Source organism: Marmota monax, unplaced genomic scaffold, assembly GCF_021218885.2.
Source record: "Marmota monax isolate L192 unplaced genomic scaffold, Marmota_monax_Labrador192_F-V1.1 WCK01_AAM20220418_F8-fsc00261, whole genome shotgun sequence".
Lineage (NCBI taxonomy): Eukaryota > Metazoa > Chordata > Mammalia > Rodentia > Sciuridae > Marmota > Marmota monax.
In genome coordinates, this window is record NW_026695225.1 from 154,991 (window position 1) to 167,834 (window position 12,844).

At 40.3% G+C, this 12,844-nt stretch overlaps 1 protein-coding gene and 1 non-coding gene across 2 annotated transcripts; both read right to left on the reverse strand.

Moving 5' to 3' along the window:
• Positions 1-868: 868 nt before the first annotated feature.
• Positions 869-7,142, reverse strand: Rbmx (RNA binding motif protein X-linked). The gene is made up of 9 exons (XM_046435333.2): positions 6,986-7,142; positions 5,551-5,677; positions 5,252-5,358; positions 3,962-4,133; positions 3,293-3,445; positions 2,907-3,021; positions 2,697-2,822; positions 2,527-2,609; positions 869-1,896 (listed from the first exon to the last, which is right to left on the reverse strand). Exons 2-9 carry the CDS (start codon positions 5,657-5,659, stop codon positions 1,586-1,588), a joined length of 1,176 nt encoding a protein of 391 aa, XP_046291289.1. The 5' UTR covers positions 5,660-5,677; positions 6,986-7,142; the 3' UTR covers positions 869-1,585.
• On the reverse strand, positions 5,431-5,503 carry LOC124086875 (small nucleolar RNA SNORD61). Its single transcript, XR_006849954.1, has one exon. It is a non-coding gene; the product is annotated as a small nucleolar RNA SNORD61 (small nucleolar RNA).
• Positions 7,143-12,844: the final 5,702 nt, after the last annotated feature.

Below are 12,844 nucleotides of genomic sequence, written 5' to 3' on the forward strand. Positions count from 1 at the left end.
TGCCACGTTAAATCCATAAGTTGAACGGACAAAACATTTATTTGAAGGAATAAGTGCGTATAAGGATTTTTAGTTGGAGGTCTTCAAGTTTACTATATTCAAGAGCATCTTTTTCAACTTCATGGCTGGACCTGGGTCATGCTGCCTCAGGTTTTGCTTTTTAAAGACCACTTGCAATAGATTTTCTCCATACAGTGTAGTTTCATAGAACTAAAAACAAGTCAGGCATCCAACTAAAGGTCAAGTTTGCAATGGCTTACAGGGGTAAGAGAGGGGACCCCAAACCTAAGCCATTTCTTATATTGACTAAGACTAATTTGAAAAAAAAAAATGTTAAAAACATATGAAGCATGTTTAAAGGTCTTCATCAAAAATACTTTAAAAAATACCCCCTCCCAAGCCCCAGATTGGTACTGGTAAACAGCTGTATTAAGGCCTTTAAGTGTCACACATGCTTTAAAAAAAAAAATCCAAGTGTTGAATTTGGAGGACTTCTAATATGCTATTGAACATTTGCTTTTCCAAAAGGTTTTTTTTTTTAATCTAGAAGGCACATTTCCATTGCCATGAGGTACAGTATGTTTCACTGTACTATGAGGAAGGTAAGTGTTCAATTTCGACTTAGACGGAAAAACTAGTTTGCTTTGCTTACCATCTTTGCTGTTTCACAGGCATTTGGTGCTTTAAATCTGATGTGGAATGCTGATAGATTCACTTTTTAGAAGTCATAAGCCTTTAGGAAGTTGGAGATAACTTCATTGCTTATCTATTTTCTCCTTTGCAATCAAGCTGTTCCTTTAAAAGTGAGACACTACAGAGTTGCAAAAATTTGAAACAGTAAGAGCAAGCATCGTTTGCAGCTTCATGGTTGGTTTTGGCCAAACTTTTTATTTAGTATTCTGTAGTTGTTTAACACACACTTAAATGGTCTTATTGGGGGAGGGGGAAAGGGAGGTTCTTGCGGATTCCCAAGGAAATGTCAGAAAGGCAAAATATGGCCAGCATTATCCATTTGGTTTTTTTTGGGGGGAAGGGGGATTTACTGGGTGAATAGTACTTTCCTTACATAGATATCTGATCTCAGGTTTTGTATACTGAGAACATTGAGATTTCAGTTGGAAGACACCCTGAAATCCTAAGAGTAGCATACCCCAACCACCCCCTATTAGCTAGCTTTTTTGTATAGGCAGAACGATTCATCTCTCAGTGGAGATCAATGGACATCTAGATGGCTAGATGTTTGTGGAAGATCTTAGAATTGCTTGCCTCATTTACTGGGTAAAACTGGATAGGAAGTGGCCTTCAGGGACACTTTAACTTGGAAAATTACAACACTAGTACAACAAGTCTTACACACTTAACATTTGCTTGTTGAAAGCAACTCAAAATCAAATGAAATTAAACATGTTTTACTTTTTTTCCCTCACAAGAACATAAAAAATTATGAAGGGGAACTTAACAGGAAATTTAAAAAAGGTAACACAATTTTTCCTTTTAGTAGTCCTTGGGTAGTTATGACAGAATGGTTTCCACTTTTTGTTTGTTTCTTTGAACGGGGAATTTTGGTCCAAAGTTTTGTTTGTTTCTAGTATCTGCTTCTGCCTCCCCCTCTATCAGATCGGCTTCCTCCACGGCCACCACCTCTTGGTGCTCCGCGGCTTGAACTGCTGTAGGAATCACGTGGAGGAGGGTACCCCCTTTCCATAGAAGGGGGAAGCCCTCGTTCTTGTCTGCCAACCCGATCACGACCACTTGAGTAGAGATCACTTCGGCTGCTTGAGTAACTGTCTCGACTTCCACCATATCCGTCACGTGAGCTGCTGTAATCATCATAGCGACTGCTTCCACCATAAGATGGCGGGGGCCCTCGTGTAGGTGGAGCACTACGTGAGTTACCTGCAGGGTCAATGGTCAGGTAATATGGCAACACTATAAATTGTATATATACAACATTTAAATCTGAATTTACAGAATTCTTGTATTAAAAGTTTACTTTCTCAACTGGGAGGTTTTAAACTCTACCATTGCTGGCCATAACAAGGATTTGCTCATCTGCTGAGATATGGAAATGGATTGATTTTAATGTTTGTTTGAAAAGACTGAAGACGGTGTGTATTTCAAGAGGATATTCCAGCTTGTTATTTTATAGTAGACACTCAGCCACTTTCCAGTGATAAGTTGCAATTTTGAACTGTAGAGTTTCCTTCATATTGCAATGGTAAACATTTGATCTTGTTAATAAAATTTTTAAATTGTATTTTCACTGTTGGGGGAAAACACATAAGGCTGCCAATTTAAGCAAGCAAAATCCCCTCCAAAGCAAGCGAACAGCCTCAAAAGAAAAAAAAAAAACTTAGGAAAGAACAAAAGCCCCTCACAAAACTAGGAAAAGCCCAGCTGATAGTTAACCCTTTAAAAAAGCAAGCAAACGTCCCTTTAAAAGCAAGCACCACGCAGCCTATTAAACTGGCTCATGAACCTAAAAACTCAAGCTGCTGAAACTCAAGACTCTTAACAGTATCTTACCATAACTCTCATATGAATCTCTGTAGGAACCTCCACTTGGATGATCTGAATAATCACGATCACGACCATATCCATCTCTATCACTAAATTAAAGAGAAAAACCTTTGAGTCCCAGAGCACCAACTTTTACAATAAAATATTATACTTGAGCCATGGAAGCACTCACTTACCTATAGCCTCTTGATGGATAGTCATCACGTGAACTGGAATGACCATAATCACGGTAAGTATAATCTCTTGGAGGTGGTGCATAATCTCTTGTGTCACGAGAACTTGGGTAATCTCTGCTTGAATAGCTATAGAAACAAAAGTAATTTGGTCTATGCTTTTGATGAGCTCTCCTTTAACCTTAATGAAAAAACTGCATTTTTTTGTGTTACCTGTCTTTAGTAGAATATCCATCATCTCTTGGGGACAAATAAACATCTCTACGAGAGGGCAGGGGTTCCCTTCGAGGTGGGCCTCCATAACTATCTCTTCCACGTGATACAGGAGCTTAAGGAAAAATAATAATTTTTTTAAATGTAGCCTGGTAAAAGTTAAATAAAATGTGAACTTATTATATTCAGACAATGAAAAGTAGTGACTTAAACATAATACGTACACAGATCAAGAAATGTTATTCACATCTTTTGAGTACTCATTAGCTTCATGTTACTAGATCACCTGGAATTCCTGAACAAGTCTTAAGGGTCATTTTTAAGAGTTACTTCTTAATTCTTAGTGCTATGGTGACAGCACAGATTGTCATGCATGCAACATTTACCTCTTCCTCCCATTCCACTGCTGCTGCGAACTGGTCCTGAAGGAGCTGATCTTTTAGGAGGAGGACCCCCACTTCTTGGTGGTGGTCCTCTTTTTACTGGAAGAGGTCCCCTGGAAGAACTCATGTTAAAATGCATGGAATAACCACCATCATCTACATTAGAAAGGAGAAAAAAATATGTTAACACAAGAATTTAAAAAACAAAACAAAACAAAGAATTCTATGATTTGATGATACTACCTTCTCTTTATCTTTTCTCTTTGAGGGGTCTAACTTATATTTTCAATTGCACAATATCAAGCATGAAGTCATGTAGACTGGGAAAATAAGGAAAATGAAGGGTAGTCTCTAAAGTTATTTCAAAGAACACACATTGTTTTGCTTTCATATGCTCAATGTATCAAACTGAATCTTGAAAAAGATTTTTTAAGTACTTTTCTTACACATTAAGTAATAAGGTAAGAAATAATGTGATCTATAATTTAAATCAACATTCATTTAACTTAGGACACCTTCCATGTTTTCCTCGAGTCATTATCACTTCAAGAGGTAAGCATATATTCTTTCTTAATTTCAAAGGCGAGAGCCTTTCAACGAGGGCTTAAAGTATACACTGTCGTGGATTTGCAGTTCTTATACACCAAGCCAAAGATCCACCTAAATTATTACCCATGTGCCCTCCACGAGAGGGAGGTCCCCTAGTTCCTCCACTTCCTCCTCTTCCTCCTCTAAGACCTCTGGGAGGGCCTCTGCTTCTTGGAGGTGGAGGTGGGCCACGTCTACCACTTTCAAATGATGGTTTGGTAGCTTGTTCCACCTTGATGGCTTTTCCATCTAAGGACTTTAAACAAAAATCAAAATGGTTAAATTGCATCATAATTTTAAAAGAACTTACAGGTCCACTATATACTATTGACACCAAAATACAGTTAATTTTGTTCATCAATTAGTCTAAGTAAAATCCTAGAAGTAGTAATTCTAAGAATGACTTTTCCACTTACTTAAAATGTCTACCCAGTCACTGAGAATACAAAGCATAAAGTAAACTCAGTGCACTTGGTAAAATTTAAAGCAATGCTAGGTAGGTATATCAGCTCATTTTCAAAACTAATAACCAGATTAGGTACAATGGCACATGCCTATAATCCCAGCAACTCCAGGTTAACTCAGGAAACTGAAGCAGGATAGCAAGCTGAGGCCAGCCTCAGCAACTTGGTGAGACCTTGTATCAAAAAATAAAAAGGAACCAGGAATCGTGTCACATGTCTGTAATCCTAGCAGCTCAGGAGGCTGAGGCAAGAGGATTGAGTTCAAAGCCAGCCTCAGCAATTTACGGAGGCCCTAGCAACTTAGTGAGACCCAGTCTCAAAATAAAATATACAAAGAACTGGGGATATGGCTCAGTGGTAAAGCACCCCCTGGGTTCAATCCCCAGTACCCCCCACCTAAAAAAAAAAAAAAGCAAAAGTAATAAACAATGCTAAAGGCCAAGCCATCAAGCTATGGTTTAGGGATCCCAAGATAAAATACAATGCTTATCTGTAACATTACATGCTACTCTGAACTGAGAAACACTTAAGAGCACAATCCATGGTTGGGGATGTAACTCAAGGTGGAGCACTTGACTAGCATGCATAAGTCCAATCCAAGGGGGAAGAAAGGGTACAATCTATAACTTTGTCTACAACATTTGACCCTGGAATTTCATAATATGCTTCAGTTGAGCATGTCGCTCAGTGGTAGAGCACTTGTTTGGCATGCCTAGCACCACAAAAAAAAAAAAAAAAAAACACCTCATGATATACTTCAAAAGAGTACTACAAATTGGCTATGGTGAGAAGATCTTGGAGAGGTATATATTCAAAACCAAAATAATTCAAGAGCTTCCATGAACCAGAGTTGGGATTGCACATGCTATATTATGCACTAGGATACATGGTATTCATTGTGCAATCTCACCTTTCCATTCATGTCTCTGGCTGCATCCTTAGCATCTGCTGGACTTTCAAAGGTGACAAAGGCAAATCCTCTTGATTTGTTGGTTTCACGATCTTTCATCAAGAGCACTTTAACAAAGTTTAAGAAAAAGTGTCACTAATTCGAATCAAACAATGAAGCTATCTATCTACTTGAGGAGAAAGCTCAGAACTTCTTAGAGGACAAAAATACAACATCATGTCAGATGATCAATGTAATCAAATTCATCACAGCTTATCTTTTAATTATAATATCCCAGCATGTACATTCATATAACTCACCTTCCACTATTCGTCCATATTTGCCAAATACTGCTTCAAGGGCTTTCTCATTTGTTTCCGTATTAAGCCCACCAATGAAGAGCTTTCCTGGACGATCTGCTTCAACCATTTTTCCCCCCTGGTGAGTCTGCTGAAAAAGAATAGTATTACCTCCCAGAAGAAGTTCCCCAAGTTTATGGGACACCTTTAAATGTGGTTTGGATTGTTTTACTAAAACCTTTATTCTTTAATAACTAAAGACAACGATAAGCTTCCAACACAGTAGGAAGCCAATTTAAACTAAGTGGTAATAGTGCAATTCTACATTAAAGTAGTTGAAAGGGCCGACACAAAGTTCACTTTCACCCTAATCTTCCTTGGCTGTTTTTTTTTTTTAGAGAGAGAGAGAATTTTTTAATATTTATTTTTTAGTATTTGGCGGACACAACATCTTTGTTTGTATGTGGTGCTGAGGATCGAACCCGGGCCGCACGCATGCCAGGCGAGCGCGCTACCGCTTGAGCCACATCCCAGCCCCCCCTTGGCTGTTTTTAACGAGTTAACAGGTACTTAACATTTGAAAAAGCCAATTTTAGTTTTAATCCTAGGTCTGATGCCTTTTACAGATTCAATCACACCCCTCTCCCAGTGATGGATTTTAAGACTAATGGCTAGTTCAAGGTCACTAACCAGACGGCAAGACTTCAACACCAAACCCTCATTCAAGGGCTACCCGTTCTCTCATTAGTATGTTACTAAATCTAAGCAGGTATCTTTTAAGTTTGCGCCAAGTTCCGCCTCATCTCCACCAGCCCCCACCCGCCAAAAAGGTTACTGCCTAAGGGGGGAAAAAAAAGGCAAAGTGTCAACATCATTTCATATTAAATAACAGCACACAGAAGCGCACACTGTAACACTCAACACGCTACAATTGCGACGGAACCCAATTAAGACTAGTCATTAAAAACCGCGTGGAAACGACAAAATGGCGACACTTGGATTCAGCCCAGAGCAACTGACACTGGTCAGGAAACTAACTTTTACCATCAATACTGGCTGGGAAAATTCCAAGGGCTTCCTCTCCAGGGCTGCCAATTAACAAGGAGGCCGCATGGAAGTCCACATGCCATCGTTAGCGTCAGCGCCATCCCAATGCAGGTACCGCGGTGGCGCGGTGGCTCCGCGTCCCGCTCAAGCTACAAAACGCCGACCTCCGCCTCCGCCCCCGCCCCCGCCCCAGCAGGCAACGGCCAAACTTTCAAGAGAGACATACAAGGAAACGAACCCCCTAATGTGTTTTCCTTTGACCGACCCCCCACCCCGCTTTATTTAAATAGGTCGGCACCTTTGGGTGTCTTAAAATGGCGCCCGCCACCCTCATCTCCAGGGAGATAATCCCAAGTTCTAACAAGGCAAGAACGTACGAAACAACGAACCAAGGAAAGGAGACACGTACCGGAGGGGTGGCGACGGTCTCAAGCTCCTACGAGCTCGCCGAGTGGGCCTTTCAAGCAGCTCAACACGAGTGACAGCTGCTGGACCCAGGAACGGAACAGAGAAGCCGCTAGGACTACTGCGCAACGAGGGCGAACAAAGGAGACAGCAAACTTTATACTACCCGGGAACGAGGCTGAAGAACCCGGATGGAAACGAAGCTTAGAATTTGAAGCGCGAAGGGAGGGGGAGTAGTTCTCAGTGTCTTCATTGGCTGTATTCCATGTCATTCACTCTTCGCTCCTCCCCTTTCCCCAGGCCCTAGGTCTTCTGGCCGGCGCCCGATTCTAACCGTTTTCCCTACCCCCACCCATTCTCAAAGGCGCGTTTTTGCTTTCTGCTAAAATGGTGCACAGACTTCATTTAATAAAAAGGTAAATTTTGTTGAGCATTCTAGTGGACCGGACACGGTTAAAAACTTTCACTTATACTTTTGCGTTAACTCTTTTTAATTCTAAAAACAAGACGATAAAGGCAGATACTCTTATGGCAATTTGCAGAAATGGGAAACAAAGAAGTTTAGGTAATACAATATATTTGCCAAAATTATCCTGAACAAGAATCTTTCGTGAATGGGAGAAATTCTTATAAATGAATGTCAATTGAGAATAAAAAACCTAGCGAACGGCATGCAGATAGTTTATTCATATATAGCAATTACTGAACACCTAACTAAATGGCAAGCGCTGGGCTAGGCCAGGAGGATACAACCCATAACAAGTAAGACATAAACCAGGCACTCCTGTCATGGTAAGGCTTCCACATATATTAAGTACAGGACACCCAATTAAGTTTGAACAGTCAGATAAGGAGCACTTCTTTTGTATATGTTCAAAATATGTACAAAAATATTTTTTGCCTATCTGAAATTAAAATTTAACTGATTCAAAGATTCTCCCCATGCTACTGGAGAGGGGGGATAAAAAAAAGCGATTTTCTTAATTAAATTTCTCTAAAATGCAACAACAAACAGAATAATTCCATATTGTGATTAGTGCCAGGGAGGAAGGAAACTAGATACTTCAGTGAGCAACATTAGGGAGACCAAATTAAATTAAGACATCAGAGAAGGTCTTTCTGAAGAGGTGACTTTGGAGGTCAGAGCTGAAGGTAGAGAAGAAACCTTGGGAAGGGCTGAGGGAAAAACCTTTCCGGAAGAGAACACTAAAGAGAAGGAAAGAGCTAGGCATGTGTCAAGGGGCAGAAAGAGGACCAAGGTGATGGGAATTCAAGGGACATGAATAATATAAGGGAACTAAGGTGGGCAGGACCTGTGACTCCACTAAATTATAATAGCTGGGTAAGTGTGGAAGCAGGGACACTAATAGAACTGTGGGAGAAGATGAGAGAGGATGGTGGCTTGAATTAAGGTGATGGCAGTGGACATGGAGAGAAAGGAATAGTTGCTGGATGTCTATGGCAAGTAGCATGGACAGAATTTGCTAATGAACTAGAAGGTAATATGGTATGAATATTTGTGTCCCAAATTCCTTTGTTGAAATGCTAAGCCCCAAGGTGATAGTATTAAGAGGTGGGACCTTGGGGGAGGTGATTAAAGTCTTGAGGGTCTTTATAAAAGTGTCCTACTCCAGATGGAACTAGAGACCATAATTTCTAGTGGAAATAAGTCAGACTCGGGGGAAATATCATATGTTCTCACTCTCATATGTGGAAACTAGAAGGGGAAATAAGGGATTCCATGAATGTAGAAGGGAAGCACAGCATCTCTAATCCCAACACTCACGAGGCAGAGGCAGGAGAATGGCAAATTTCAGGTGAGACCTAGTCTCAAAAAATAAAAATGGACTGGGGGGGGAAAAATGGACTGGGGGATGTAGCCCAGAGGTAGAACACCCCTGGGATCAATTCTCAGTACCACAAGTTTGAAAAAAATGAAAGTATAAGGGAGATCATTAAAGTAGGCAAAAGGGTTGGGGGAGAGGGAATATGAGAGGGTGGGGAACTATTGGGAAGTAAAATTAATCAAATTACATACACACACACACACACACGCCAATGAAGCCCATCATCCTATATAATTATTATACACTAATAAAAAAATAAGTGTCCCATTCCACTATATGAGGACAGATTGAGAAGGTACCATCTACGAACAAGGAAACTGGTGGTGGTGGACCCTGACCAGACACCAAATCTGCTGGTGACTGGATTTTGGGCTTCCCAGCCTCCAGAACTATAAGAAATAAGTTTCTGTTGTTTACAACCTGCCCAGTTTATGGTATTTTGTTACAGCAGCCTGAACGGACTAAGCAAATAGGGTACAACTGGGAAGGAATTGCAGCAACAGGGGGAATCATTATGGATGACTGTAAATAGCTGGTACTAGTATAGCAAATGGTGATAGTCATTTACCAAAATTGTTTCAGAAGAGCAAGTTTGAGGAATGGGGTTAGAGAAATCTGAGGCTTGGAATACACATCTGTGCTAAATTGACACCTTAAAGACAGTAATAAAAGCCAACAGAATGGACAAAACCACCAAAGAAGAAAGTACAGTATAAAAAGAAGGCCCCAGATCACACATTATAAGCTACTAAAACACAGTGCAGATCTGTAATCCCAGCTACTAGGGAGACTGAGATGGATGGCAAGTTCAAAGCCAGCCTTGTCTCAAAATTTAAAAAAAAAATTAGGGTTGGAGCTGTGGCTCAGAGGTAGAGTGCTCGCCTACCATGCATGAGGCACTGGGTTCGGTCCCCAGCACCACATACAAATAAAATAAAGATATTGTGTCCACCTAAAACTAAAAAATAAATATTTTTAAAAAATTAAAAAGCTGAGGTTATAGCTCAGTAGTAGAGCACCACTGGGTTCAATCTCCAGTAATACAAATAAAAGGTGGGGCTGGGTATGTTGCTCAGTGATAGAGTACTTGCCTATCGTGTGGATTCCTGGGTCTGATCCCCAGCACACACACACACACACACACACACACAATGTATATGGAGGGAAAAATAACTGGAAGGAAAAATATGCTAAAATGTTATTTATTTACTTATTTATTTATTTCGGTACTGAGGATTGAATCTAAGGTCACTTAACCACTGAAATACACCCCCAACCCTTTTTATTTTTTATTTTGAGATAGGGTTTCACTATATTGCTGAGACTGCCCTCAAACTTGCAGTCCTGCCTCAGCCTCCTGAGTCCCTGGGATTACCTGTATATGCCACCATGCCAGGTTAAAATGTTATTATTTATCTTGGGGTGTGTAGTGGAATTTATGGTCAGTGGTCACTTTTCTTCTTCATAGTTAACATTGACCTACACATAGTAAATTATGATATATACCAGGAAGATTGCAGTAAATAATTTTCAGGTCATGAATAAAAGCCCCCAAGGAACTTTGCAAGTAGCTCTAAATCATTAACATTAATGGAGGGAATAATGATCAATAGGACAAGAATATTTGTTCTTGTTTCTTTTTTCCCCCCAGCCAAATAGTAACATGTAATGCAAAAGTTATGTCTGCCTTTAAAATGAGTTATGTAAATTATTGACTCAGAATAGTTGGGAATTGGTCAGGTTGGCAAAAATTATTGAAATACCAGACCCAACAAGCAGAGCCTGTACCTCCAGGGGAAGCCAAGAGAAATCGCCTACTCTGGGGAAGCAGGCACTTTCCTTCTCTGTCTCAGAGCCAGACTGAAGGACTACAGGATACACCTCAGGCTCCTAGGCTAAGCCAGGTCTCCCCTAGTCTAGAGCAGAACAGGGCAGGTTCCTCTATAGATGACCCTGTCTCCCTGGGTTTCTAGAAGGAAATGTAAAGGCTGTAGCTGTAGCTCAGTGGTAGAGCACTTGCCCTGGATTCCATTCCCAGCACTGAAAAACAAAACAAGAAGGAAATGTGCAGCCCTGTGGAGCATATCTCTCTGGCTGTGCAAGTTAGTAGCCAGCAATGTGAGGTAAGAAGAGAGTGTACTCTAGGGCTGTGGATATGGCTCAAGCGGTAGCGCGCTTGCCTGGCATGCGTGCGGCCCAGGTTCGATCCTCAGCACCACATACAAACAAGGATGTTGTGTCTGTCAATAAGTAAAAAATAAATAAATATTAAAAAAGAATAGAGTGTACTCTGGATGGAGTGGAGGGCCACAACAGCAGCCTTTGTAAGTGCCAAAAGAGAGAGGGAGGGGGTTGGAGGGAATTGTACAAGGGGATCAGTATGGCTATAGCATAGAATGGAAGACAGAGGAGGCAGAGGGTTTACTGACTAGATCCAGAATGCAGTAGAAACAGGAACCATTTTAAGAGGTGGAGCAAGGTAATCAGATTTCACCTTAATAAGATTACTATGGCAGAAGTCTGGAGACTACATTGTGGAAGAGAGAAACAAGAAACAGGAAGCAAAATAGGAAGGTATTGCTGCTGTAATCCAAGAGAGGAGAGAGACATGGGCATGCTGAGTGTAAGGAACTTTGGTGAATGGACAGTCAGATAGATAAGCAGGTCTCAGACTGCCCAAAAGTTATCTCTGAATCTCATCTTTCCTTCTAATGGATCTTTTAGATTTTTCCTTTTTTAATTTTTTTATATATAATTTAATATATATAATATAATATAATATATATATATAATATATAATATATATATATATAATTTTTTTATTTCATTTTTTTTTAACCAGGGATTAAACCCAGGGGCGCTTAACCACTGAGCCACATCCCCAGCCCTTTTTATATTTTATTTAGAGACAGGGTCTCACTGAGTTACTTAGAGCTTCGATAAGTTGCTAAGGCTGGCTTTGAACTTGTGATCTTCCTGCCTCAGCCTCCTGAGTTGCTGGGATTACAGGCATGTGCCACCACATGTGGCTCACTTTGCCTCTTTCTATTCACTCCTTGGGATTGTCATTAAATGTATGTAGTTAGGTTTTCTTTATACTATAATGTTTTGTTTGGCTCATTGTTTCTCTCCAGATACTTATCTCAGTGATGATAGACCGAGTTAAGCAATATTACTTCACCACAAGGTAACCATGGAATATAACCAGTGATAAATGTTGGCTGAATTGAATTGCAAGCTTTTATCCCCCATTTCACTTAGCATGAGATGGGAGCAGAATGATAAGTATTTAATGATAACTGGTGGCCTTGCTTTAATTCCAACTCACCTAGAAGGGGCTCACATTTTTTCCTAAAGCAAAAACAACTTCACAGATATAAAAGCTTAAACCAGTTAAATTTAAGAAATAATCTAACAGCCAGGCATGGTGGCACATACCTTTAATCCTAGCTACTCAGGAGGCTGAGGCAAGATGATGGCAAGTTCAAGGCTATCCTAGGCAACCTAGTGAGATCTGTCTCAAAAATTGATAAAAGAACTGGGGATGTAACTCCGTGGTAGAGCACTTGCCTCACATGCATGAGACTCTGGGTTCAATTCCCAGCACTGTAAAATAAGTAAACGAATGAATAAATAAATAACTTTTCAGTCATCAAACTAGGGATCACTCAGATGAGTAAATTTCAGCTGCTCTGTCAGGCTTGCATTTTAAACTAAGGGCATATGAAAGGTCCTGTAGGTATGCCTGCTGTCCTAATGGTAGAAAAAGTCCTGCCTCCAGTTCTTGAATAGTCTGTTGTTATCTTGTGTGAAGCAACAAGGAGGAAAGGGAGGGAAGAATTGTATGTGATTAAAGATTAGGACACTTTCCAAACCACTTTATGTAGCCACTGTCCAGAAGATAGCCTACTTATTAGAACAAGCAAGGAATAAAGACTTGTTTTTTTCTTGCTGTATTGGCAATTGAACCCAGGGGCAATCTACCACTGAACTATATCCTCAGCTCATTTTATTTT